This window comes from Trichoderma breve (genome assembly GCF_028502605.1).
Source record: "Trichoderma breve strain T069 chromosome 7 map unlocalized scaffold00007, whole genome shotgun sequence".
Taxonomy (NCBI): Eukaryota; Fungi; Ascomycota; class Sordariomycetes; order Hypocreales; family Hypocreaceae; genus Trichoderma; species Trichoderma breve.
In genome coordinates this window covers 360,192-382,420 of record NW_026611593.1, presented here as the reverse complement: position 1 = coordinate 382,420, position 22,229 = coordinate 360,192, and the positions used below count along the sequence as shown (strand labels likewise).

General features: G+C 51.2%; 10 protein-coding genes across 10 annotated transcripts; 3 read left to right on the top strand and 7 right to left on the bottom strand.

Moving 5' to 3' along the window:
- Window positions 1–53: 53 nt before the first annotated feature.
- T069G_10301 (alpha/beta hydrolase fold domain-containing protein) lies at window positions 54–1,208 on the top strand (the record flags this gene model as incomplete). The annotated part of the gene is made up of 3 exons (XM_056177511.1): window positions 54–602; window positions 673–998; window positions 1,064–1,208. 3 exons carry the CDS (start codon window positions 54–56, stop codon window positions 1,206–1,208), a joined length of 1,020 nt encoding a protein of 339 aa, XP_056023801.1.
- Window positions 1,209–1,306: 98 nt separating this feature from the next.
- Window positions 1,307–3,866, bottom strand: T069G_10300 (pectate lyase superfamily protein domain-containing protein; the record flags this gene model as incomplete). Its single annotated transcript, XM_056177510.1, has 5 exons — window positions 1,307–2,258; window positions 2,337–2,447; window positions 2,504–2,769; window positions 2,831–3,060; window positions 3,125–3,866. The coding sequence occupies 5 exons, from the start codon at window positions 3,864–3,866 to the stop codon at window positions 1,307–1,309; spliced, it is 2,301 nt and encodes a 766-aa protein (XP_056023800.1).
- Window positions 3,867–5,190: 1,324 nt separating this feature from the next.
- On the bottom strand, window positions 5,191–6,230 carry T069G_10299 (thiJ/PfpI family-like domain-containing protein; the record flags this gene model as incomplete). Its single annotated transcript, XM_056177509.1, has 5 exons — window positions 5,191–5,293; window positions 5,382–5,437; window positions 5,523–5,939; window positions 5,998–6,119; window positions 6,182–6,230. The coding sequence occupies 5 exons, from the start codon at window positions 6,228–6,230 to the stop codon at window positions 5,191–5,193; spliced, it is 747 nt and encodes a 248-aa protein (XP_056023799.1).
- A 447-nt stretch (window positions 6,231–6,677) lies between these two features.
- T069G_10298 (uncharacterized protein) lies at window positions 6,678–9,463 on the bottom strand (the record flags this gene model as incomplete). The annotated part of the gene is made up of 4 exons (XM_056177508.1): window positions 6,678–6,812; window positions 6,886–7,059; window positions 7,127–9,312; window positions 9,385–9,463. The coding sequence occupies 4 exons, from the start codon at window positions 9,461–9,463 to the stop codon at window positions 6,678–6,680; spliced, it is 2,574 nt and encodes an 857-aa protein (XP_056023798.1).
- A 1,002-nt stretch (window positions 9,464–10,465) lies between these two features.
- Window positions 10,466–11,074, bottom strand: T069G_10297 (uncharacterized protein; the record flags this gene model as incomplete). Its single annotated transcript, XM_056177507.1, has 1 exon — window positions 10,466–11,074. The coding sequence occupies one exon, from the start codon at window positions 11,072–11,074 to the stop codon at window positions 10,466–10,468; it is 609 nt and encodes a 202-aa protein (XP_056023797.1).
- Window positions 11,075–12,546: 1,472 nt separating this feature from the next.
- T069G_10296 (uncharacterized protein) lies at window positions 12,547–12,930 on the bottom strand (the record flags this gene model as incomplete). The annotated part of the gene is made up of 1 exon (XM_056177506.1): window positions 12,547–12,930. The coding sequence occupies one exon, from the start codon at window positions 12,928–12,930 to the stop codon at window positions 12,547–12,549; it is 384 nt and encodes a 127-aa protein (XP_056023796.1).
- Window positions 12,931–13,585: 655 nt separating this feature from the next.
- On the bottom strand, window positions 13,586–14,272 carry T069G_10295 (uncharacterized protein; the record flags this gene model as incomplete). The annotated part of the gene is made up of 2 exons (XM_056177505.1): window positions 13,586–14,014; window positions 14,084–14,272. 2 exons carry the CDS (start codon window positions 14,270–14,272, stop codon window positions 13,586–13,588), a joined length of 618 nt encoding a protein of 205 aa, XP_056023795.1.
- A 773-nt stretch (window positions 14,273–15,045) lies between these two features.
- Window positions 15,046–15,836, top strand: T069G_10294 (uncharacterized protein; the record flags this gene model as incomplete). Its single annotated transcript, XM_056177504.1, has 2 exons — window positions 15,046–15,060; window positions 15,135–15,836. The coding sequence occupies 2 exons, from the start codon at window positions 15,046–15,048 to the stop codon at window positions 15,834–15,836; spliced, it is 717 nt and encodes a 238-aa protein (XP_056023794.1).
- A 281-nt stretch (window positions 15,837–16,117) lies between these two features.
- T069G_10293 (glycosyl transferase family 64 domain-containing protein) lies at window positions 16,118–17,297 on the bottom strand (the record flags this gene model as incomplete). The annotated part of the gene is made up of 3 exons (XM_056177503.1): window positions 16,118–16,156; window positions 16,229–16,946; window positions 17,011–17,297. 3 exons carry the CDS (start codon window positions 17,295–17,297, stop codon window positions 16,118–16,120), a joined length of 1,044 nt encoding a protein of 347 aa, XP_056023793.1.
- Window positions 17,298–19,681: 2,384 nt separating this feature from the next.
- Window positions 19,682–20,767, top strand: T069G_10292 (glycosyltransferase sugar-binding region containing DXD motif domain-containing protein; the record flags this gene model as incomplete). The annotated part of the gene is made up of 1 exon (XM_056177502.1): window positions 19,682–20,767. The coding sequence occupies one exon, from the start codon at window positions 19,682–19,684 to the stop codon at window positions 20,765–20,767; it is 1,086 nt and encodes a 361-aa protein (XP_056023792.1).
- Window positions 20,768–22,229: the final 1,462 nt, after the last annotated feature.

Below are 22,229 nucleotides of genomic sequence, written 5' to 3'. Positions count from 1 at the left end.
TACAGCCTTTATAGTACCAATCAAGAGAGCATCTCCATTTCCCAACACTCATCATGACAGACTTTAGCCATCTTGCCGGTCCTTCAGAAGAATGGGCTTCATACCTAGCCAAGAACCCTCTGCCAAAGGGGGACGTTATATCAACCGAATTTCGTCGTGCCCACAATCCCCAGCGATATGCAGCCAGAGATGCAGCGATGAAGGCTCTCGGCGACCATCAAGTCACATGGGAAACACGAACAATACCAACCTCAGACAGCCTCGAAATCCCAATTCGAGTCTTTCGCTCTGCCATCCAAAAGGGACACGCCTCCGCCTTGATTTACTACCATGGCGGCGGATTCCTGACGGGCTCAATCTCAACTGAAGATCCCTTTTGCATCTCTTTAGCCCGGGACACTGGGTTTACAGTCATCAGTGTCGGCTATCGTGTGATTCCCGAGTGGAAGGCTCCCACGCAGTTCAATGATGCATGGGATGCTCGTACTTGGGTGATAAACAATGCGGCAGATCTGGGACTGCCACAAGATTTTGATTTGTACGTGGCAGGCACCAGCGCCGGGGGGTTTCTTGCGGCAAGCGTTGTTCATAGAGAAAGAGAGGTAAGTAGTGGCAATCCTTTCGTCTTGTTGCAAACTACATGTACCACACATAGTTAACATCATCTCACAGCTGGGAGAATCATACATCAAAGGCCAATTTCTCGCCGCGCCTTGGCTCGTCCTCACTGAAAACTTTCCCTTTGACCCCAAAGTCGGCGACAAAACTTCACATATCCAATGCCGCGATGCTGATTTTCTCTCGTACCCCCAAATCGAGCAATATCGTGCTCTGATGGGGGAGCCAGAGGAGTATCGTGATAGCTTGCTCTTGAACCCGCTTCTATTTGATGAAAAAAGTAACATCAAGGATTTACCTCCTACGCTCGTCATGGTCTGTGGCGATGACGCCCTGCGAGACCAAGGCTTGATCTATCAGCAGAAGCTTGATCGGCTCGGGTAAGACATAATGACACCCTTGTGGAGTTTACGGAGAAAGGCATTGCTAACTAAGACGTGTTTAGTGTTCCGACGAAATTGAATACGTACGCAGGATATCCTCATGTCTTTTGGATCTTTCCAGACCTTGCCATGAGTAAGACTTGGTATCGCGATCTGTTGGAAGGCCTTCAGTGGCTTACTGAGAAACAAGGGCATGTTCGCAACTAGAATAGATGTAGGTAGGCAAAGATAGCATGTAAATCATAAACATTCATTTCTTCATTCAATTACTATTTCACTGTATTATCTAAAAACGACGGCATTATTTAAAAGCCGCTCTGTCCCAGATAAGCAGCCATGACACCACCATGGCTCTGCCAGCCACCCGCATTCGCTGTATCAACAACCTCGGCCACGTCCTTGCCCCTCTCAGATTCGAGCACCATGGTTCGCACGTTGTGGGTGCTGACGCCATAGCTATACAGCTTGTGGTTGTCGGCATAGATGACGGCGTTCTGCTGGCATTCGGCAGAGCAGCCGTCACGGTTAATGCCGTTGAAGAAGACCCAGTATCCACCTCCGTAAACGTTGACGTTGCTTGAGTCGTGGATGTACTGGAAAATAGCCATGCGGCACTGGGCATCGTCAGGAGCACACCAGCTAAAGTCTGGGTCGCTGTCCAGCAGAGAGCCGGTCCATGGCAGAGGCGTCAGAAGACCAGAGTTGTTTCCTTGCCAGTACGGCGTCTCGCTCTGTTGGAAGCCCAAGAAGACGTTCTGTGCCTTGTAGACGTTGATCTGGTACAGCGAGTTGTGCTCACTACCAATACCCAGCATCCAGGTTCCCCTGATAGATTCAACAAGGAAACCACCAGCAGTCGAGGGGTTAGCACCGTTGTCATCGTCAAGATCGTGATCAGCGCTCCAGCACCAGCTGTTCTCCCAATATGAAGACGACCAGGTCGTAAGATGAGCACAGACTCGCGCCGCCTTGCAGGTTGCGGGATCATCGCAGTTGGTCTGAACCTTGGATCCTCGAGCACCTCCAATACGGAAGTGAGTGTTGAAGAAGCCAACATCTCCTGCCTTTAAGCCGGCCATGTTCACCTCGACGAGCTCGCAGCCGGGAAGAATGTCTGCAACGGTGAACAGCATGTCGACGAATTGGGCAACGCCGAGCTGGCCAGGCTTTCCGACCTGGACCATGGGAACCGGCTTGTTGGCGTTCTTGAACTTGTTGCCCGTTGCGCTAATCTCAGACCAAACCTCTCCGTGGAATCTAGAGTTTTATTAGTCTCTTTTCTTTTCTTCTATGGCCAATGTTGACTCAATCCCATCGGAGGGGACTTCTACTTACCGGCTTCCAGGAGGGACCACAATGGTGTCACTGACAAGGTACGTTCCATGAGGGAAGTAAATAACCTTCTTGCCGGCGGCCTGGTTAATGATCTTCTGAAGGTTCTTGGTACTAATGAATGCGTCAGCCTAAGTGAACCAATTGAACAGGTTTTGATCAGAACTTACTCGTCTGTAACACCATCACCGGCGACTGGGAGCCCGTGAACAGACTTGACATTAATCACCTGGTCTACGGAATACTCCTGAAATGTGGGAGGAGTAACGGTGTGGTAGGATCCAGTGATATCCAAAAGTGCCAGAGGGCGAGATGCAGGGAAGAATTTGCCTTGGGCACGCTGGCCGTTCGAGGGTCCGTAGACATTGCCCCAGATCCAAGACTGGCCTGCCTTGACAGAGCCCTTGAGAACGTTGACTCCTCCAGCAGTGACGGTCTAATAGAAGGCATTAGTCTCTTTTTGGTTGAACCTGAATGGTATGAAAATGTGGACTTACAGAGCCGACAGTCTTGTCCACTTGGACGTTCTCCAGCACCATTGATCCTTGGGCGGTTGGGGAAGCTGCGGCGTTCCACAGAATGCCGACGTTCTTGGCCGTCGAGTCGATGAGAGCAAAGAATCCGGTGTTGTTGTTTGTCGTCTCAACGCCAACCTTGCATGACTCAAAGTGCAGGTTCTGGCCAGTTCCCTCGAAGAGCTTGTCAAGCTTCAAGCCAATGTCCTGGTCTACACAAGCCGATCCGTTAGTAAAGTTTATGTAGTTGAAACGAAGAAGAGGTGGATGACTCACTCTTAAAGGTGATTCCCTTAAAGTGGTACTGCTGCTCGTTCATGCGAATGCCGACAGATCCACCGGAGAATACAACGTCGTTGATCATCAGAGGCGAGCCGCCCTGAGGCATCGACAATCCGGTGTGTGCTACACCTCCATTGGGCATGTTGAACAAGACATTGGTAAGCTGCACAGCTTGGCTCACGGCCCAGTTGAGAAGAGTAATGTTGTGAGCAAGGGGCACCTTGGTAGAGTCCAAGACAACGTTCTTCAGTCCAATGTAGAAGTTGATGGTCGAGTCATAGCCGGGGTCATAGCCCAGGTAGAGGAAGGGATCGGTAAAGTCGGGAGAGGCTTGAAGCACCGGTCTGTTGGTGGGATCACCCATAACAACGGTGTCAACGTACGACTGAAGGGGCTTGCTCAGACGATACGTGCCAGCTGGGATGTAAACAACAGCCGGAGCACCAGTCGTGCCCCAAGCACCCGAGCTGCGACTGGCTGTGCCATTGGCATAGTCAAAGGCAGCTTGGATGGCAGCCCAGTCGTCGGTGACACCGTCTCCCTTGGCGCCAAAGTCCGTCTTGACATTACGGAAGACTTTCCAGTTTTTGCCATTGGTGATGAAAGGGCTGATGCCGTTGTGCTGGATTTTCTCGTACCAGTAGCCCGAGGAGTGTCTGGCCTCGACGCCTTCAGCTGGTATAGTACTACCAGCTGCAACGGCAGCCAAGCCGAGGAAGAATTGCGTGAATCGCATCTTTCCAGAGGTTCAACAGGTGAGATTAGTCCCAATCCTGCTGTTTCTTGGTTCCCCAATGCCTCAATTGGATTGCTGGAAGAGCCGGTTCCTCCTCTGTAACCACTGGAAGGGGCTTCTCATAGCCTTTTATAGTTTGCATGATCATCTCATCATTCGTCCTTTTACCCCAGAAAGCCCCTGCTGGCAGAATCGGCACACGGCCGGACGGACATTCCAGGTCTGGCAACATTTGCAGACCATCACAAGGTCCCAACGTCTGCAAAAACTCCTCCAATCCATGCTTGCGGGCCACTGTTTGCGGAGAAGGGCCAGCAAAACAAGCATGTCATGGTCGACCCATTCGGCATGTTCGCCTCGACCTGGCACTCCCCTGTCGCTCGCAGTCCGGGGGGATCTCATCTCATCGTTTGTGCCGACAAGGCTAGGCCAACCAACAATTAAGCCCTTCTCAAAGGAAAAACTGACATCTCGGCCCTTTTCCTGCTGGCGTGCGGGGGAAGCTCAAGCTAGCAATGGACGATGCAGGGGAACAACCGCATTATCCCCTGACGCTTCCCCACGCAACGCGGATACTTTTCGCCGTGATCGCAAGGGGAGAACCTGATGTTATTTTTGATGGGATGCTTTCGGCCGACGGCATAAGTTGCGCCTCACAATTCGCAGCTCTAGACTCTGCGGTTCCCGGATTATTGCCCGCAAATTGAACTGGGCTCCGCCTTGCCAGCGGTAAGCAAACAATGCACCCCAATTGTTGGAGACCCCACGTATAGAAGCAAGTTGCATGGCACGGTAGCATCGGGAAGCTGATCTTTGCTTTGTAGCATCTCGTGTAGCAACGTTCGAGGCGGTATTTCGTTAAGGTTATCCGAATGCAACACCGCCTATGGGAAACGAGAACCACGTCTGTCTTGATGCAGATCGAATACGATGTAAGATTATGTAGTTGTTCCCTTTGTGTTAAACTCGCTTTCTTTCAATTCTATATACACAAAGCTTTGAAACTAACGTGGTATGCAATCGGATGTGCTTTGATTCATGATTACCCATGATTGTTAATGAATGAATACTGAATACCGAGTTAAACGAAAGTCGGCCAATTGGTCCCCGAAAGACTCAACTCTCAAGGGTCTAGACAAATAAACAAATCGAAAATCGAAACCACTCCATGCCCTTACAAATCTCTTGGTCGTGGTGTGGATACTTCAAAATCTCACTTTGCATGACATCCCAATTTTTTTCTCCGCCGCCCTCCCCCGATCTCAAAACTTGGCACCACCACTACCGGCAAAAGAAGGAATATTATTTCCGTCCTTGCCCTGGATCAAAGGCCTTGCACTAATTGGACTAGCTTCTGCGACAAAAGTTCTACGTCGCCGGGGAATCTCGCCGTGACGTAGTTGTAGTTGTCATCCTCAACCACGAAGCTGTAAGAAAGAAACCATATTAGCCGGAATTGTTACTCGTATTATAACACAACAATTGACCCTTTTTTTGGTTCTCGGCGAAACTCACGGTGATGGCACAATGCTATTCTTGAATTGTTTAGGACTCGCCAGCACTTTTCGCACCTAATCATATTGTCGCTCTAGCGTCAGCATTTCATTTTCGCCTCATGTTTTGACACAAGATGGAAGTTTTTGCAAAGAATCTCACCGAGTCTTCGACGTTTTCACTCCCCGCTCCGTACGTCTTGTAATAGTCTCCCAGGAAGAGGCGAGTGCCCCAGAAAGCTAGCTGCTCGAATCGCGCCGGCAGCGCTGTCGTCACGCAGTCGCGAATGACACTGCTTCCATCTGGATTCTTGGATTCTGAAAGCACCATGACGCCGTGACAAACCGCTCCAACGGCCTTCTTCCCAGGCTTCTTTGTCTTGGGGAAGAAGTCGACTAGCAGCTGGTGAACTTTCTCCGAGTCAATGACTTGTCTCACGGCCTTGTCGTGTCCTCCGGGCAGAAACACGAGATCAAACGCGTCCAGAGTGAATTGTTCATCGGACCATGACAAGGGATTCTTCCATTCTTCTGATTCAGCCATGACGCGATACTTCTTCACGATGGAGGACGTTGCACCCTGTGATTCCGGTTAGATTCTATCACTGTTGACGCGCTTTCATACGCAGGGGGCTTACCAAAAGGCGCTGTGTGAGGCCCTCCAGCATCTTGGTATCGCATTGAGGTGATTTGCCCGCCTCAGTCGCGAAACTGACATCGAACCCAGCAGCTTTGAAAGCCGTGTACGGCCCACAGGTTTCTAGACGAACGATGAGTCTCTTACCAACACTGACGCGACGTTACAAATCTCAGTCTGCCTACCTGTAGGATCATGGCCATAATCGGCCATCAAGAAGACAATCTTTGCCATTGAAGCAAGTTTTTACACTAATCTTATTGAATAAAATCGATGTCACAGCTTCTACTCGGCTGCTCAATGGTAACTCTGCAGAATTGAGACAAGCAAAATGTGAATACGAATCACGCAACATCGCGACGTCAAAATGAGCTAATGCTTACTACCCTGGAGCTCGAATAAGCCGAGGCATCTCAATCACCGCCATACCTGGGAATGGCACGGTGACATTCTAGCAACTGCTACATTGGGAGATGCTCATTGTTGAACTTCGGTAAAAGAATTAACTGCATTACAGCGATACTAATACTAATCGAAAATAAACACCAAATACTAATACATCGTCCATACAAACTCATACAATTCCGAGCTTCCGTTTTCGTTCATTTCCAGCCCATTCTGACCCTCATAATTCCCATTCATAACGTCGTATTTTCATACAATTAAGAAATCCATTATTATTTATTTCTTCTTCTTGTCACTCTTGCCAGTCAAGGCGTCGGTGACACCTCCAAGTCCAAGGCCGTCGAGCACCCTGTTCAATCCAAGCGTTCCGAGGAGATTGTCGAGGATTCCGCCGAGGCCGAGGCCGCTCAGCTATACATCATATTAGCGTTATGGATCGTTTACAATATCGCCAATGGCAGAATAAAAAAAAGTAGATGCTTACCAGTTTGCCGACAAGACCCAGAACGCCGGTCAGCAGCAATCCGACAGCGGCAATAATCTGGAACAAGGGCTCCGACAAGAGACCCCAGAGCGGGTTGAGCTCCTTCTTTGCGTGTGGCATGCCCTCGATCTTGCTCTTTGCGTTATCGATGGTCTGGGTGATGGTGCCAGTGAGCTGTAATTTGCATGTTAGCCAGCAATCCTCTTAACAAATTAAACCACGTAGAATGGCATGTACTCACCTCCTTGAGCACATCTGCGAGATGATACTCCTCGGGCGATGCCTCCTTAGTGCCCGCCTTGTGCTTTGCGTTTCGCTGGATGCGGCCATCGGGATCAAGCCCGCGGATGGTGCCGTTGGTCTCGGTCAAGATCTTGCCTCCCTCTTCAATCAGGGGCTTCACCTCTCTGACCAACTGCTCCTCATCGAGCTCCTCCTTGGGGGTTCTCTCAGCAGTGTTGATCTTATCCGTAATCATCTTGCAGATGGGGCGGATCTTGTCAAGAGACTGCTCGATGCATCCAGCCAGCTTCGAAGCCAGCTTGCGGTCATTCTCAGCCTCTTCACGCTTCTTGATGTCCTCCTCGGTCTCCTTGGGAATGTCTTCGAGGAGAGCGACATGTCCGACGGTGTCGCCCTTGTAGTTGACAACATCACCGTCCTCGTCAACCTCCTTGCCGGAACAAGCAGAAACGTCGCCGCTGACCAGCTTCGCAATGAGGTTTCCTTCTTCGTCGAGGACGTTGCCCTCGCGGTTCACCTTGCGGCCGGCATAGGGAGCCTTCTTCCTCTCCACCTCTTCCGGCTCCCAGCGCTCGGCTTTGCCCAAGACGTTTCCGTTGCTATCGACAACGTCTCCGTCTTCGTCAACTTGGCGGCCAAAGAGCTTCTTGGGGTCTCCCTCAGTGAGTCTTCCCACGATATCACCGGACGGCGTAACAACTGTGCCGTCCTTGGCGACAGTGCAGCCAGACAGCTCGGCAAAGGGGCCCTCTTTCATGCCCTCTCGTTCGCCTTCGCCGACAAGTTCGGCCTTGCCAATGACATCTCCAGACTCACTCAGGACGTTACCCTCTTTGTCGCACATACGCCCGACCAGGGCTTTAATGTTACCCTCAATGACTCTGCCCCAGATGGCTCCCGATCCGTCAACGACGTTGCCGGCCTTGTTGACTCTCTTGCCCGCCAGCGAAGACTTGTCGACAACAGCTTCGGGTTCGGCCTCGGGCTCATTCCAAGCCTCTGCTTTGCCAACGACGTTTCCTCGCCGGTCCAAGATGTCACCATCTTCGTCGACCTTGCTGCCCTTGAGATGCTTCGCGTCGCCCTCGACGACGACGCCAACCTGCTGGCCGTTGAACATCACACGACCATCAGCCTCCACAACGGCATCAGGGAAGTTTTCGAATGGAGCAAAGTCCTTTTCATCGCCACGCTCATGGTGAGGCAATGGCTCGGCTTTGCCAATAACCTTGCCCTCGTCGTTCCAGATGTTTCCGTTCTCGTCTGCTCTCTTGCCGATGAGCTGCTTGGGGTCGCCTTCAACCAGACGCCCGATGATGTCGCCCTGCTTGTTGACGAGGTTGCCGGCTTTGTTGACCTTGGTTCCCTTGAGCTCTGAGAAGTCAATTTTTTCTTCTCCTTCCTCCGCCTTGTCTTTGGCAAGTCCTTCTCCTTCCTCCGCCTCGTCTTTGGCAAGTTCTCTGCCTTCCTCAAGAGCTTCACCCTCTTTGAAGGTGGCGGAGGTTTCATCAGGCTTCTCTTGCAAGTCGCCAGCGGTCTCTTTGCCAAGTCCTTCGTCTTCCATTGGCTTGGGAGCTTCCTCCTGAAGCTTGTCTGCTTCGGCATCCGCATCCTTGCCTAAGCCCTTGCCCATCTCTTCTCTGGCCTCATCCGATTTATCTTCCATTGAGATGGGCTCTTCACCTTCCTTCCCGGGAGCCTTTTCGAGTGTCTTCTCTTGTCCCTCCAGCTCCTCTTGTGGCTGCTTGTTGTCGCCTTGACTCATCTGGATCGAGGAATCAGTGGGTGAGCTCTGGCCATCCTCGCTGGGCTTCTGCATCCTACTAACCAGGTCCATTCCTTGAGAGACGGGCTTTTGGAGGTTGCTGGCTGTCTGATAGGCCGACTTGCCCTTTCCCATCAGGTCCCAGCCTTTGTCGTCCTTCTGGTCCTTCTGATCCTTCTGATCCTTCTCAGTAGGTTCGGTTGTGTACTCGCCACCCTCCTCCTCGTTGAGGGTAGCTTTGGCGAGAACATTTCCTGATGAATCTAGGATATCTCCCGAAGCTGTGACTGCGTTCCCCACGAGCTGGCCAGGGTCTCCTGACTCGGTAAGTTTTCCGATGGACTTTCCAGACCGGTCCAGGATATCTCCCGAGTCGGTCACGACGCCAGCGGCAGACCGAGGGACAGATCGCATGTCAACTATTTGTGAAGCTTGTTAGACATATAGTTGCAAAATGACAGTAAGCCAATAAAGGTGTTATTGTAACCAACCTGGGTTATCCTGCTCCTGACGAGGGCTCTCCTTGACCTGCCAACCTCCCTGAACAGCGACTGGCTTTGGGAACGGCATTTTGGATTCAACACTCAGATTCACAAAATGGTTAAATTGGTGTTTTGCGATTGAATAGAGTTCACATGTGAAAAGAGGATATAGTTTGTAGTTTGCAATTAGCTCAATTGGATATTTACTCTTTCTTATCACATGGACATATATATATACATATATTCACATGAAAGCTGACGGGAAAATAAAGTTGCGGCCTTTCATCATACATTTCCAGCAAGCTCACAAACACATTCTTGACTGCCATGGCAACATCTCCCATTCTTTGACAGCGTCACAGCAACAATCTATGATCTCGATTCGATGAATGCCCCATCCAACGCAATATATTCAACGCGGCATGACGCACACGGGAACCCCAATTACGTCTTTCCAACATGGATAATCCCCGATGAAAAGCACCGTGGCTGAACAAAGGAGCATGTTTGAACACGTTTAGTAAGGGGATATCATATCACCATGATATCAGACAAAGCCACCAGCTGTCTCTCGAGCTCCCGCACAGGACGAGAAGCTCCTTGGAGCTCATAGTAGCGTGGGCCCGAGGCAGGGATGTCCTCTCCAGAGAGAGACCGAGAGGCGACCTTGTCATCGTGGGCAAGCCACACTCGCCACAGCCTAGCTGTATGGGTGTCGTATTCATTTATCATGTGGCGTTGGGTTCCTCACGTTCAAACAGGTTTCTATGGGGAGTCTGGATAGAAGAAGTGTGGCGGTGAAATCATGCACCCCTTGATTAGTTGTTGTACTGTGAGATGAATAGTTGAAGATTGGTGGCTGAGGGATGGTTATGACGAATGGGCTGTAAATCACAAGCTTTGAAGTTTGTGAGGATCTGAGAACCATGTGAAATTACTCATTAATAGCCTCTAATAGTATCTTGCATAGTAACGTAGCATTGTGAGATGATGCTATCGCCAGATTGACAGCAGACAACGCCAACCAACGCCTAGATTGTCCCTACCCACGACCCTTGGTATACCAAAACCAGCTATCTAAGTGAAGTTTTCATTTTTCGTTTTTGAAAATGGTGGGTATCTTGATAATGAGCTGGATGCCGTCGTGTGTTGATTTGACATCCAGATACACCTCTGATGGACTTGGTGTTGCAGCATTCGCCTTTCCTCCCGCATCCTGTGACGACGACTTGCCCTGGCCCGCATCTTGTTGTCCAGAAGTCTCTCCCTCCCCCGTAGAAGGCTGATTCATCTTGCCAACAATGTCGCCATTCTTGTTGTAAATGTTGCCGGCCCCGTCAATCTTCAACCCGCCCTCCAGGTCGCTCAGCTTCGGCCTCGTGTGGTTCTCTGACACATAACCCACCACCTCCCCGGTGTTGTCTAGGATCTCGCCGGACTCAGACACTGGCCGTCCCACCATGGAGGGCAGATCGCCTTCCGCGGACCCCAGCACGGTGCCATCCCAGTCGAGAATGTTGCCGAATTCGTCGACAAACTTGCCCACCAGGCCCTGGGCGCGGGACGCCAGCGGCTCGTCCTGCTCAATGGGCTGGATCCTCGGGATTTTGATGTCCGGGTTTTTAGGTTTGGCGTTGTTACTGCTACTGCTACTGCTATTGTGCGACTCTTCTTTTTTGTCTTCTGGTCGAGGTAGCATGACGAGTCTGTGGCTAGACGACGGTCGTCGTTCCTGTCGATCTCTGTCGCACGACGACAACTGCGGGCTCTTGGGGGGTGACTGCATATGTGGCATCAGGATAGAAATAGCAAAAGCAGTAAGTCGTGCAAAGAGGATTTAGGTATGACAGTGAAGATTTCGCGTTGACAAGCACGTTAACAAAGAGCCAAGCTCAACATTGATGTAATGCCGCTTCTAGATACAAGCACCAGGCTTCAGCAGCTGAATCTATTCCACACTCACCACTGTCAGAAATAAAGAGCAAATGCCGTCATCATGTGCGAAACACACACACACTTGCCTTGTGGATGATGACATGGCCGTACATCATCCCGCATGCCGATCCCTCCCCGTAATAAGACGGGCCTACGTTATACACTTACAGGGGTTTCTCCACGAATTGCGTATGGTGTCCATGCATGTGCCATGAATTTCCAACTTTATGTGCAGAATTGCTCCACGTTGCTTAATTAATTCCCAGCTGCAGGAACTTTGGAATGATACTTGTTTCTGCAGCCTCAGTCAAGCTTATGGACCTTTTATTCCGCCTCAGCTGTTTAGTTTCCGGCAACAACTCCCGAATATCGACAAAGTCCACAGCCACATGACAGCCATTCTCCGAGACAATGGAATGTGGCGCCAAAGTGTGGCTTGATCAGTGTCACGTTTCGATGAACTCATGTTGTGAAACTGTAGCTCGCGACACTGTGGCTGACGCGTTGCATGTGGCTGGACTTATCGTAACCTCTTCATCATCAAAATAGGTAGAAACCTTGAGCATTTGTAGAATCATGTACTGTATAGTATTAAACCAAGAAGATCTGGAGCAGAGGCTCTGCTCGCATCTCCATTCTTTATGCGACAATACATACGTGAGACAATCGTAATAGTCCACCGTAAAAACAGGGCAACATTCATCCTCCCGTGTTATAATTGGTTCACTCCCACACACTAAATCCAAATAAGCCTCATCCATTCTCATGACCCCTGCGGATCTCATCCCCGACCCTCCCAAAAAAAAAAAATACAAAGGAAAAAACACAAGAGGCTTCTGTAACAGATTAAAACAAAAAAAGTAACGTAAGGATGTAAAAAATATCATCCACCAAAATTCAAGGTCGTAAGACGTCGGGAGCGATCAGGGCTCTCGCTATAGGCAACAAAGCGCCCAGCCCGGTAATTGTTGAAAGGTGATTCGTTGTCTTCTCAGTTCCTGGTGATGTGAACAAGAGCGCAACGTCATTAGCCGATTCGTCCAGTATTTTTATTTTTCTCTGGTGGTCATAATTTTTTAAGCCTCATAACTAGCCAGTCCTGAAGAGATGCGGGTGCCGCATTTGTAAGAAAATGTGATACCCAGGGGGACGGATGTAGATGATGGGACAGTTGGCTGGGCTAGGGAATGGGAAAGGGAGAAGAGACAGAAAAGAAAAGGGGGAGATAGTTTTGACTTACAGCAACGCCAGCTCCAAATCACCGTGAATCTTGGCCTTGAGCTGGATCTCAATATCCAAGTTCAGGTCCAGCCGCAACCTCAGCGTGTCGCTCTTCCCGCCGTCGTCCTGCTTCTGGTTGTCGACGGCATTGTTCGTCACGCCTCCCAGCGTGTTCGTCACGCCTCCCAGCACTCCGCCTGCCGTCTGCCCGACCTGTCCCAGCTCGCCGCCAACGGGCAGCTGGTCCAGAGGTCCGTTTCTCTGCTGCTGCTGTGGGCGACGCTGTGTCCTTTGCATTTGCCTTCGCTCGCGGCGGGGAGGCACTGATTCGGGGGCAGAGTCGGAGCCGTACTCCTCTGCCGAGTCGGTGCGCTCCTTTTCCATCGATTGACTTGACATGTTTGCTGTGGTTGTTGGTGGTGTTGATGGCTATATCCTCAATGAGAATCGGGTGAGAGTGAGATGAGATACAATGAGATGGTTGAGATTCGTTTTGAGTTGAAAGAGAAAAAGAAGCACTTGAAAGTAAATAGAAAAGATAAGTTATCGGCAAGTATGAGCAGCTTTTTTCTTTTTGCTATTTGCCCTTCTTACTCTATCCAAGCATCCCACCATCCAATCCCCCGGAGCATCATAATGATATACCCATCGAATCTCCACACCCCCGATCGTCAGCCTCGCCCAGTTTTCCCTCTTCAACCCTGATTCTCATCCATCATATCCATTCCTTTCTTAATTTGTTTTCATTTACACACGCCTCACCTCTACATTACCCCTATGAAGTCATCATGAGGCAATCGCTCGTGGTTGAGTCCCTCCTGCATGACCCTTCCCATATGTACAGACATGGATTAGCATCCTGCTAAATATTATGGGACTCTCGGCCGTTTTTCCCGAGACGACGGCCCCGACGCTTGTTCACTCAGCAGCCACCTCATCGAGATGAAGCAACCAAAACCCCTGTCCACACATTATGCCATCAAGGAACACGCTCCGGCTTTTTACTTTTTTTTTTCACACTTTTTTTTTAGTCATTCATTTGGTCCTACTTTTCCTAGTCTCTCACATACTTGCTGTCCATGCCCAGCAACATCCTCCTCCTCAGCCTCAGCGGCTTGCACTCCTCCACCTCACTCGTGGCTAGTATCTCGCTATCCGGATCCCAGTACACCACCCACCGTGATCTCCCGTTGTCGTCTCGCTCCAGCTTCGCCACAAAGCACTCGTCTTTTCCTTGCACGGTCAAGAAGGACTCGTCCTCGCTCCATCCCCAGGGCCCGATGACGTGACCAAGGGTATCTTTGCGTCCGCCATACTCCACCGCGTGCGTGTCCTTGTTGATGTACATCCAGTTGAGCATCGGCGGATCGTCAGAGATGGTGGTTACTAACCCCAGGTGCTTCTCCTCGCTGGGGTACGTGAAGTAGTAGCCGCAAAAGGCGTACCCAGGGAACTCGGTGTCCAGCGGGATATTGACATTCAACTGGTATCCGTCAGCCATGCCGTCAGTCAGCCGCTAAAGGGAAGGAAACCTGTCTGTGTTTGGCCCTACCTTTCCATCTTTCAGCACACAGAAATCCGTCTCGTAGTCTTCCTCTTCGTCTCCTTCCTCGACAACTGCCGTCAGGCGAAACTTTTCCTTTTCCTTGTTGGCTGCGTTGGCCTTTTTCTGAGCGCTGATGGCTTGGCCCACACCCGTGACGGTGGGAATCGCCGTGATGGCAAGAAGCCCAATGACCATTGTTGTAGTCGGCCTTGTACTGTAGCTTTAGCATGAAACAAACAATATCCCCCGGGGGGCTCACGGGGGGAGACTCCCGTAGAATGACGTTTTATTATGGACAGACCGTGTGAGTTTCGTCTCCCATGTTTGGTATACTTGGTATATGCTTGTTTCCATATGACCCCATATCCCCCATGAGAGGGGCCTTGCATGAGGCGATCGAGATCCCGCGGCGTAACTGTGGGGGGGGCTAGAAGCTCCATCCTAATCACAGTTTCCGGGATAAGCCCATCCGATGACTTCACCAAGCATGAATTTGACGCCCATGGCGTGAGTCTTGGGGACTTTTCCACAGATGACAGCCGTCTTTTCCCAGGTTTTGGAATGTGTGTGATCATAAAGCTGGCACGTCATGGGCGCCACCAAAATGACAGGGGGGGAGTGAGAAAAGTTATGCGACTCCTTAGACCATCTTGTCCAGGTTTTAATATGTTGTTTTTAGCTTCGACAAAGGATAATGAGACACATCGCTGTTGCGTCACTCGATATCAAGACAATTTGGGAGTGGGACCTTGATCCAAATGTTGCTCTTGAGCCACAAAAGCCAGCCGTCGCGGACCTACGCCTCATTTCGACATACAGAAAGAGTTGAATAACTCCAAGACGACAATATCTCACGTTTCCCATATCCCCAATTGAACAAAAGTCTCAATTTATTTGCTTTTTGCTCTGTACTCTCCTGGCTTCTATACTCGTTAAGCACAACACGAGACTTCTAAAACTCACCAACCATGTCTTCAGATGAGGTTTGTTTAACCACACAACACATGCAGTCCGTGCATGGCTGTAAATAAGCCATATCAAACTAACATTTCTTCAGAAACCCCAGAACCTGGACACTAGCTCCCCGACTAGAGAAGAGCCGGAACAACAGGAGCCACAACAGCAAGAGCCGGAACAGCAGGAGCCCGAGCGTCAAGAGCCGCAGCGTCAACAGTCCGAGCGTCAGGAGCCAGAGCCTCAACAGCAACAACAGCAACAGGAAGACAACGAGGATGAGGATGCCGGCAACGACTCCGACAACGCATCGGAGCAGGAGCAGGAGCAACAGCAAAACGGCCAGCAAAACGGCAAAGTAGGCGAGCTCAGCGAAGACAACTCCGACGGCCAAGAGGACAACGAGCCCAAGACCCCCCCTCAGCAAGAACAACAACAACAACGCCGCCGCCGAACAAGCGGCAGCCGCGAAAAGGCCCAGACCGAGACAAAGACCCAGTCTCGCCGGAGGAGAAGGGCCCCCTTCCAGCGCCAGGTAGAAGACGACTACGACGAGAGAGACCAGGGGATGGTGCCGCACCAGCAGCGCGACCAGCAGCAGCAACAGATGTATCAGCCGCAGCAGCAGCAGCAGATGTATCAACAGCAACAGATGCAGCAGCAGCAGATGCAACAGCAACAAATGCAGCCGCAGAAGAAGGATGACGGGAAGAACCCACTCAAGCTGCGGCTCGACTTAAATCTAGATATCCAGATTGAGTTGAAGGCGAAGATCCACGGAGACTTGACACTGGCTTTACTGTAAGAGATTGTCCCCCCGTTCACGGAGATATATATCGGACATTGCTAACGATAAACGCCCACAGTGATATGGACTAAGTGATTGGATTGCGACGAATTTGATATGATATGGCGGCGTGTTTCTTTTAGTTGAAATCATACCACACCTTTGGTGAGGTGTTATTGTTTCCTTCATAATGCTTTCTGCGTTTGTTCCTCGTCTAGTATAATGATTTGAGGCCCTCCTCGGGGGCTTGTCGTTTGTCATGTACATATACATGTGTATCGGTTTCATTATCATTAATATTACGTGAAAATCTTATACGCTGCTTCCTGAGCAGATGCCTATCCGAAAATCCGATTCCACACGGATTTATACCATACATTGTGTTTTACCCCGTGTTCTATCCGTCCTACCTCGTCGACTAGCGGCATGCACCCAAAGGCGTCGGCAAAGACGTTGAGACACTTGCTGCGCGCTTCCATGTGGCCTGGATGTCTGCTGATGCCACCTGAAGGGTCCAAGTTGACATATTGACCGCTTGCACGGACTAAAAGAGGACCTGAGCCAGTCAACATTGAAGCAACAAAGTTGAGACCAATGTCCTCGCAGTTGAAGGCTTCGTCGACATAATTGCGAATCTTGGTGGCGGCAGGGTCATCGGAAAAGTAATAGTCGAGAAATGCAATGTGTGTGAATGCTAAATTGGTCAAGATGAGCGCATAGACGTCTTGGTGTTCCTTTTGGGAGCAAAAGTTGTAGTCCCATTGGCCAGAGGGAAGAGCCGAAGCGCAGCGCGCGAGAGCGCCGGTCATTCTGTCCCTGCCAAAGTTTCGCCACATCTGGAAAACGAATTCGAGATCGCCGGGCCGGTAGTAGACGTCGTCATCTGAAAGGAGAATGGCTTTGGTCTTGTATTTGGGATCGGGCCAAAGCTTCTCGTTTAGACTATCGCGGGTTGGCTTGCGGTACCGCACGACGACACCGTACTCGGAAACGAAGCTATCGGGCTCCTTTTCATCAAAGTTGTTCCAAATGACGACGATTTCGTGCAGCGACGGGATCTTGGTGGATAGAAGAGTGTTGAGGGTTCGATGGAGTTCCCTCGGGCGATGGAAAGTTGACATGGCAATTCTATAGGATTCATCATTAGTATGATTCTATATTCACAACCATATATTATCAACCCTGCACATACGTGAACTTATCATCCATCAGCCCGCCAAACTTGGTTTCAGCTGCCTCCCGCCATGATTCCACCGGGTAGGTGATGTTGGTATCTGTGCGGTCGCTGCACCGAGGGTATCCGGTCTCCGACGCCTCAGACACTGGCTTCGAATGCCCAATGGCTTTCAGATCTGACGCAGGATTGACCAGCAGCACAATGGTGACGATGGTGAGAATCAGCGCGGACAAGATGGTTGTGCTTCTTCTGAACCGCGGCGCCTGCAGCCAGCTGAGGCACGACGTCATGGAGGCGAGCATCTAGGGCCAGTGAACTTCCTTTTCCTGCTCTTCAGGGCGGTCGAGATTCAGCTGCTGTCACGGGCGACTCTGCAGCTGTAAACATCAATGCGTAAATCGACGATAACCAGCGTCTTGAAGGAAGCTTTTTGCAGCATTTGCTTGTGATGGCCAGCAAAGACACTGGCAGAAGGGGGTCACGTGCCACGGAAGGGATTAGGGAATGAGAATTGGAAGGGAAATAGCACGGAGCACCTGCACGGAGTCTAAGATGCCGTAGCGCCAATTGCGGCCGACGCAGCGATCCAGAATGACGTAACCCGGCACTCTTGGCCAGCTTAGCTCAGCGCCGTGCAAATAGCAGCTCACGTGCCCGCGAGGATACTGTATTACATGTGACTTTTTGATTGATTATCAACACTGCAGCGACTTGCCTCTCGATTCGAGCCGAAGACTCCGTAATTCAGGTCTGGCCATGAAGTTGAAGGCACATCGCCTGATGCCACGTTGAGCGGAGCTGCCCGGCCGAGGTAACTCTAAATTCTATTCCACTCACCACTGACCAGCCTGCTGGGCCCTTCCCGCGGACTCTCAAGGTTCTAGAATAAATCGGGTCTGGATACCTCGGATCCGTGCTCAACGCCGTTGAAAATTATCCCTCAACGCGTATCTGAGAGCCCGCGTGTCCTGTATTACTGTACCTTAATTTCAACGTACGCGTAGATAAGCAGGCTATTTTTGTTTGTACGGACTGTGCTGGACTGGACTGTAGCAACTGTTTTGTTTTGCTTGCCGCCGATGATCCGCTGATATAAGCGGAAGGGAGGAGGCGGCTCCTAATACAAGACTACGGAGTACTACTTACCTAGTGGGATCATACCATGCCGTGGACACGGACAAGTCCGTTTTCCATCTTTTTCCTCGTTCTCGTTCTCCGTTTGTTCGACTTGTCCGTGGCTTCCACAACCTAGATCTGGAATCAGGACTACTAGAAGTGGAACCAGAACGAGAACTAGAACTAGAGCTGATATTACACGGAAACATTTTTGCTCTGTGATTGATAGGATAGTCGGACTTCGCTAAGTTCCAAGCCCCGTGCCTCGTGCCATGGCAACTGCACTCGGTCCCAATCCTATTCGCGTCCGTCGGGCCAAGGAGGCACCCCGAAGCCCGGCCTAGTGTCGTGCCCAGACAGACGATGGATGGGATGGGCATCGGAGCACTTGAGCCAATCCTCCGGCACTCCTTTGGCGAATAGGCAAATGGAGAATACTCGTACGGTACTAGCCAGACCAGCAGAATCATTGAGCCAGTTTTCCTAGTTCCAGCGCTGCCAAGCAACCCCCAGCCCCAGCCCAGGGCCTCGCTCTCAGCACTTGGACAGGGGCCAACATCGACGGTGATCCGCCCATGGATTCGACGCCCAATCACCGGCGTCTCTATCCCCGTCACCCTGCAGCCGCGGTTGGCTGTAGCAGGCTGTAGGGCCTGATGGCGCTGCCGTGAAGCCGCCCCAGGGCCATCGCGCCAGGCCCTTTCCAGCGCATTTGCATCTGACGGGCAGCGTCATCAAATCGTGAGCCACGCCAAGGAAGCTTGCCTAGCCCCGAGTCCGCCTTTTTCCATTTTTATTTGCCGGGTCCGAGGTGTCGCAGAGCTACGGACTGCCGCAGTTCCAGGCGCGGCAAGGTAGACGGTACTTGCAGTCCGATGGCCCATCCAGGTACCGCTCAGGTATGCGATACCCGCTGCACTGCAACGCTCGGCAAGGAGGACGAACAAGGGGAGACAAGGGATGGACAGACAGTTTTTTCTTCCTTGGACAAGCCACCAGCTAAATTGCGTTTTGAAGGCGTTCCATTCGAACTCTGTGATTCCACGGCAGACTGGGCAAAAAAAAGGGGGGGTGGCCAGTCCCATAATTATAGTAGGTAAAATGGTTAGCAACTTTGAAGACGCCGAAATGCTATTTCTTTTCACTTGCGCCTCGCTTGCCCGGCCCGAAGCTCTACAACAAACCTGGCGGGCCACCAAATTTCATCACCACATCTCCATCTTTAGCATCCTTACATACGAGTATACGACAAGCAAGTTTTGATTTGAAAAGAAAAAAAAAAGGATAGAGGGCCACTATAGGAGTCGACTAAATAAGGAGCTGGCAACCGAGGATTAAGGGGACTAAGGGAAACTCAGCTCGGTCGGGGATCTGCGTTGCGCATTGCATTGCGATCCGCTCACTCTCTTATCTATCGTCTGGTGTCTCATCCTTACGTACTGCATCTTTTCCTTTCCCTCCGCCATTGCTCCCTCTTTGTCTCCGCCTTTACTTTTTACTTTCTCTCTTCTTTCTTCTCGTCTGCTCTTGATCGATCTTCATCTCAGCATCTTCACATTCCCCCCCAACGATGCGAGCCCGAAACATCGTGGCCCTGACGGCCATTGCCGTCTTCTGGTTCACCGTCCTGTTCCGCCGGCACATCCACGAGCTGGGCGAAATCGTCCTGACGTACAGCACATTCTACCCGCTGCTGCATAACCACCCCGACATTCTGTATCGACACCCGGAGAACGCCTCGTCCACCGATCTCGAGTCATCATCGTCTTCTCTCGGCCCCGTCGTCGTGCCCAAAATCATCCACCAGATCGCCCTGGGCAACGCCAGCGTCTCCAAGTACCAGGCCGCCATCACCAGCTGCACCGATCTGCACCCAGACTGGCAGCACCAGCTGTGGACCGACGTCAATGCCACGGCTTTCATCGCCGAGTTCTACCCCGACATCCTGCCTCACTACACCGGCTACGCACAAAACATCCAGCGCGCCAACATCCTGCGCTATGCTCTGCTGCACCACTCGGGCGGCATCTACGTCGACCTCGATGTCACCTGTCGTGTGCCTCTCGACTCGACGCCCATTGTCCGCCTGCCGTACGTGTCTCCCGGCGCTCACCCGGCCGGCGTCAACAATGCCTTTATCGCGACGGAGCCCGGCCATCCCTTCCTGACGCAGTTGCTGGAGAACGTGCCCAGCCATGACCTGCACTGGGCGCTGCCGATGCGCATTCCCTACGTCGAGAACATGCTCAGCACCGGCTGCATGTTCTACTCCAACCAGTGGATGTCGTACGTCCGTCACCTCATGGAGGGCCGCCTCAGCCGCCCCGTCTACATCCTGTCCGACGAGCACGGCGATATGGCGCCTCACATGCTCCGGGGCAAGGTCACGACGCCCATCTTTGTCCACGGCGGTGCCAGCAGCTGGCACGGCTGGGATGCCGCCTTGTTCCTGACCATTGGCGAGCACTATACATTCTACCTGGGCCTGCTCTTTGTGGTCCTGACGGTCTTCTTTCTGGGCGCCTACTTCTGGACCACGTCAAAGCGGTCGTATCGCCGAAGATGCCGCCTCTTTCCCTTTGGCCGCGTGGCCTCCCGAAGCAGCTGGTCACCGACGAGGGGGAGGAAGCCCAGCATCAGCCAATCCATGGTGTAAAGCGACAACCCGCTTACGAGTGCATCTTACTTGAAGAGTGACGGGCATCATTACCACCCTGTCCGTCACTTTACTTTGGCTTTCTCTCTCGCATTCTCCGCACACCGTCTCTAAAATCCGCTCCGCATCAATCATCTTACTCGCGTTTTTTTACACTTAATTCTACTACTATTGCACCAGTAGTACTCGGCATTACTACCCTTTCTTAGAGAAAGATACCCGCTTAGTGTTTTCAAATATTTCTTTGTCGACTTACTACACCATGGGCATGCGATGAGGGGCGCACAGGAATACGCCGGCGATCTCGATTTGGACGATTCTTTTTTTTTTTTTTTTTTTTTTTTTTTTTTTACAGTTTATTTTTTCTTTTTCTTTTTTACCCTCAGCGGTTCCCAGGAGGACCAACGAACACGAAACGGCACGGGATGGCAACTATGGGGGGAGGTATACATGTTGGCTTTTGGCTACCAGCTCGGCGTCATTGGATTGGGAATCTATAGGGAACATGAAGCATTCTATGCTATAGCGGAAGCGGGGGAACAAGAACAACCGCACCACAGTTGTAATGATAGAGAATACCAAGAATATCCACCTTTGAGGTTCATGATTCTTACTTTGTTTGCGTTTCATGTGCACTGTGATGTGGCTGGTCTGTGAACCTTGGCAGCCTGCTTGGCATGTGTCAAAGCTGAAGCCATCCAAATCTGCGCTGTTGGTTCATCATCATGCTATTGCTATGGATTGTCATCGCATCGCATCGCATTGCCCGATTTGCCTCATGACGATCCAGCCACCACCGTTACATACAGTAAAATAATCTCCACCCCGCCAACCAGCCCACATAGTCGGGCCAGGAGTAATGTAAGAAAAAAATGTCCCAAAAAAAAAAAGAGAAATGGGCAAAAAACCACTAGCTGAGGCCGCCCAAAGTACTCGTAGGTTGGGGTAGCAGAATTACGTAGCACCGCGCAAATCATGATTTCCGCGCCCGGGTGGCGGGCCATTTAGCAAATCAACGGGGAATGGAGTGATGTCGCCAAGCACAAAATGCTGTGACAAAGTCCGAAACGGGCTGATGCTCTTTTTTTTGCTCCACACGAGAGAGATGGATGTGCGAGTGTGAGTGCATATGTTGTTGCTCCGTCAATCCGTTTCTTACAGCCCCCCCTCCCCCTCACAAGGCTTTTTCCTTTCCTTTCTTCTTACTCTTTTGTTCTTTGTTTTTTGCTATCGTGAGGTTGAGCTTGAGCCTCTTTATGCGGGCGGAATTGACGCAGAGCAATGGATCCCCCCTGTCTTCCGTGTCTGCCTAGCATCAACATCAATGAGTAATTAGTGTCTACATGTGCTGAGCTGTTCTTGTAATCTCTCCGAAGCCCCCAAGAAGTCAAAGGCGTCATGGTTACCCATCACCAAGGCGCTACACATGCAGCCCATGCAGCGGTGGGGGCTTGGCAAGACA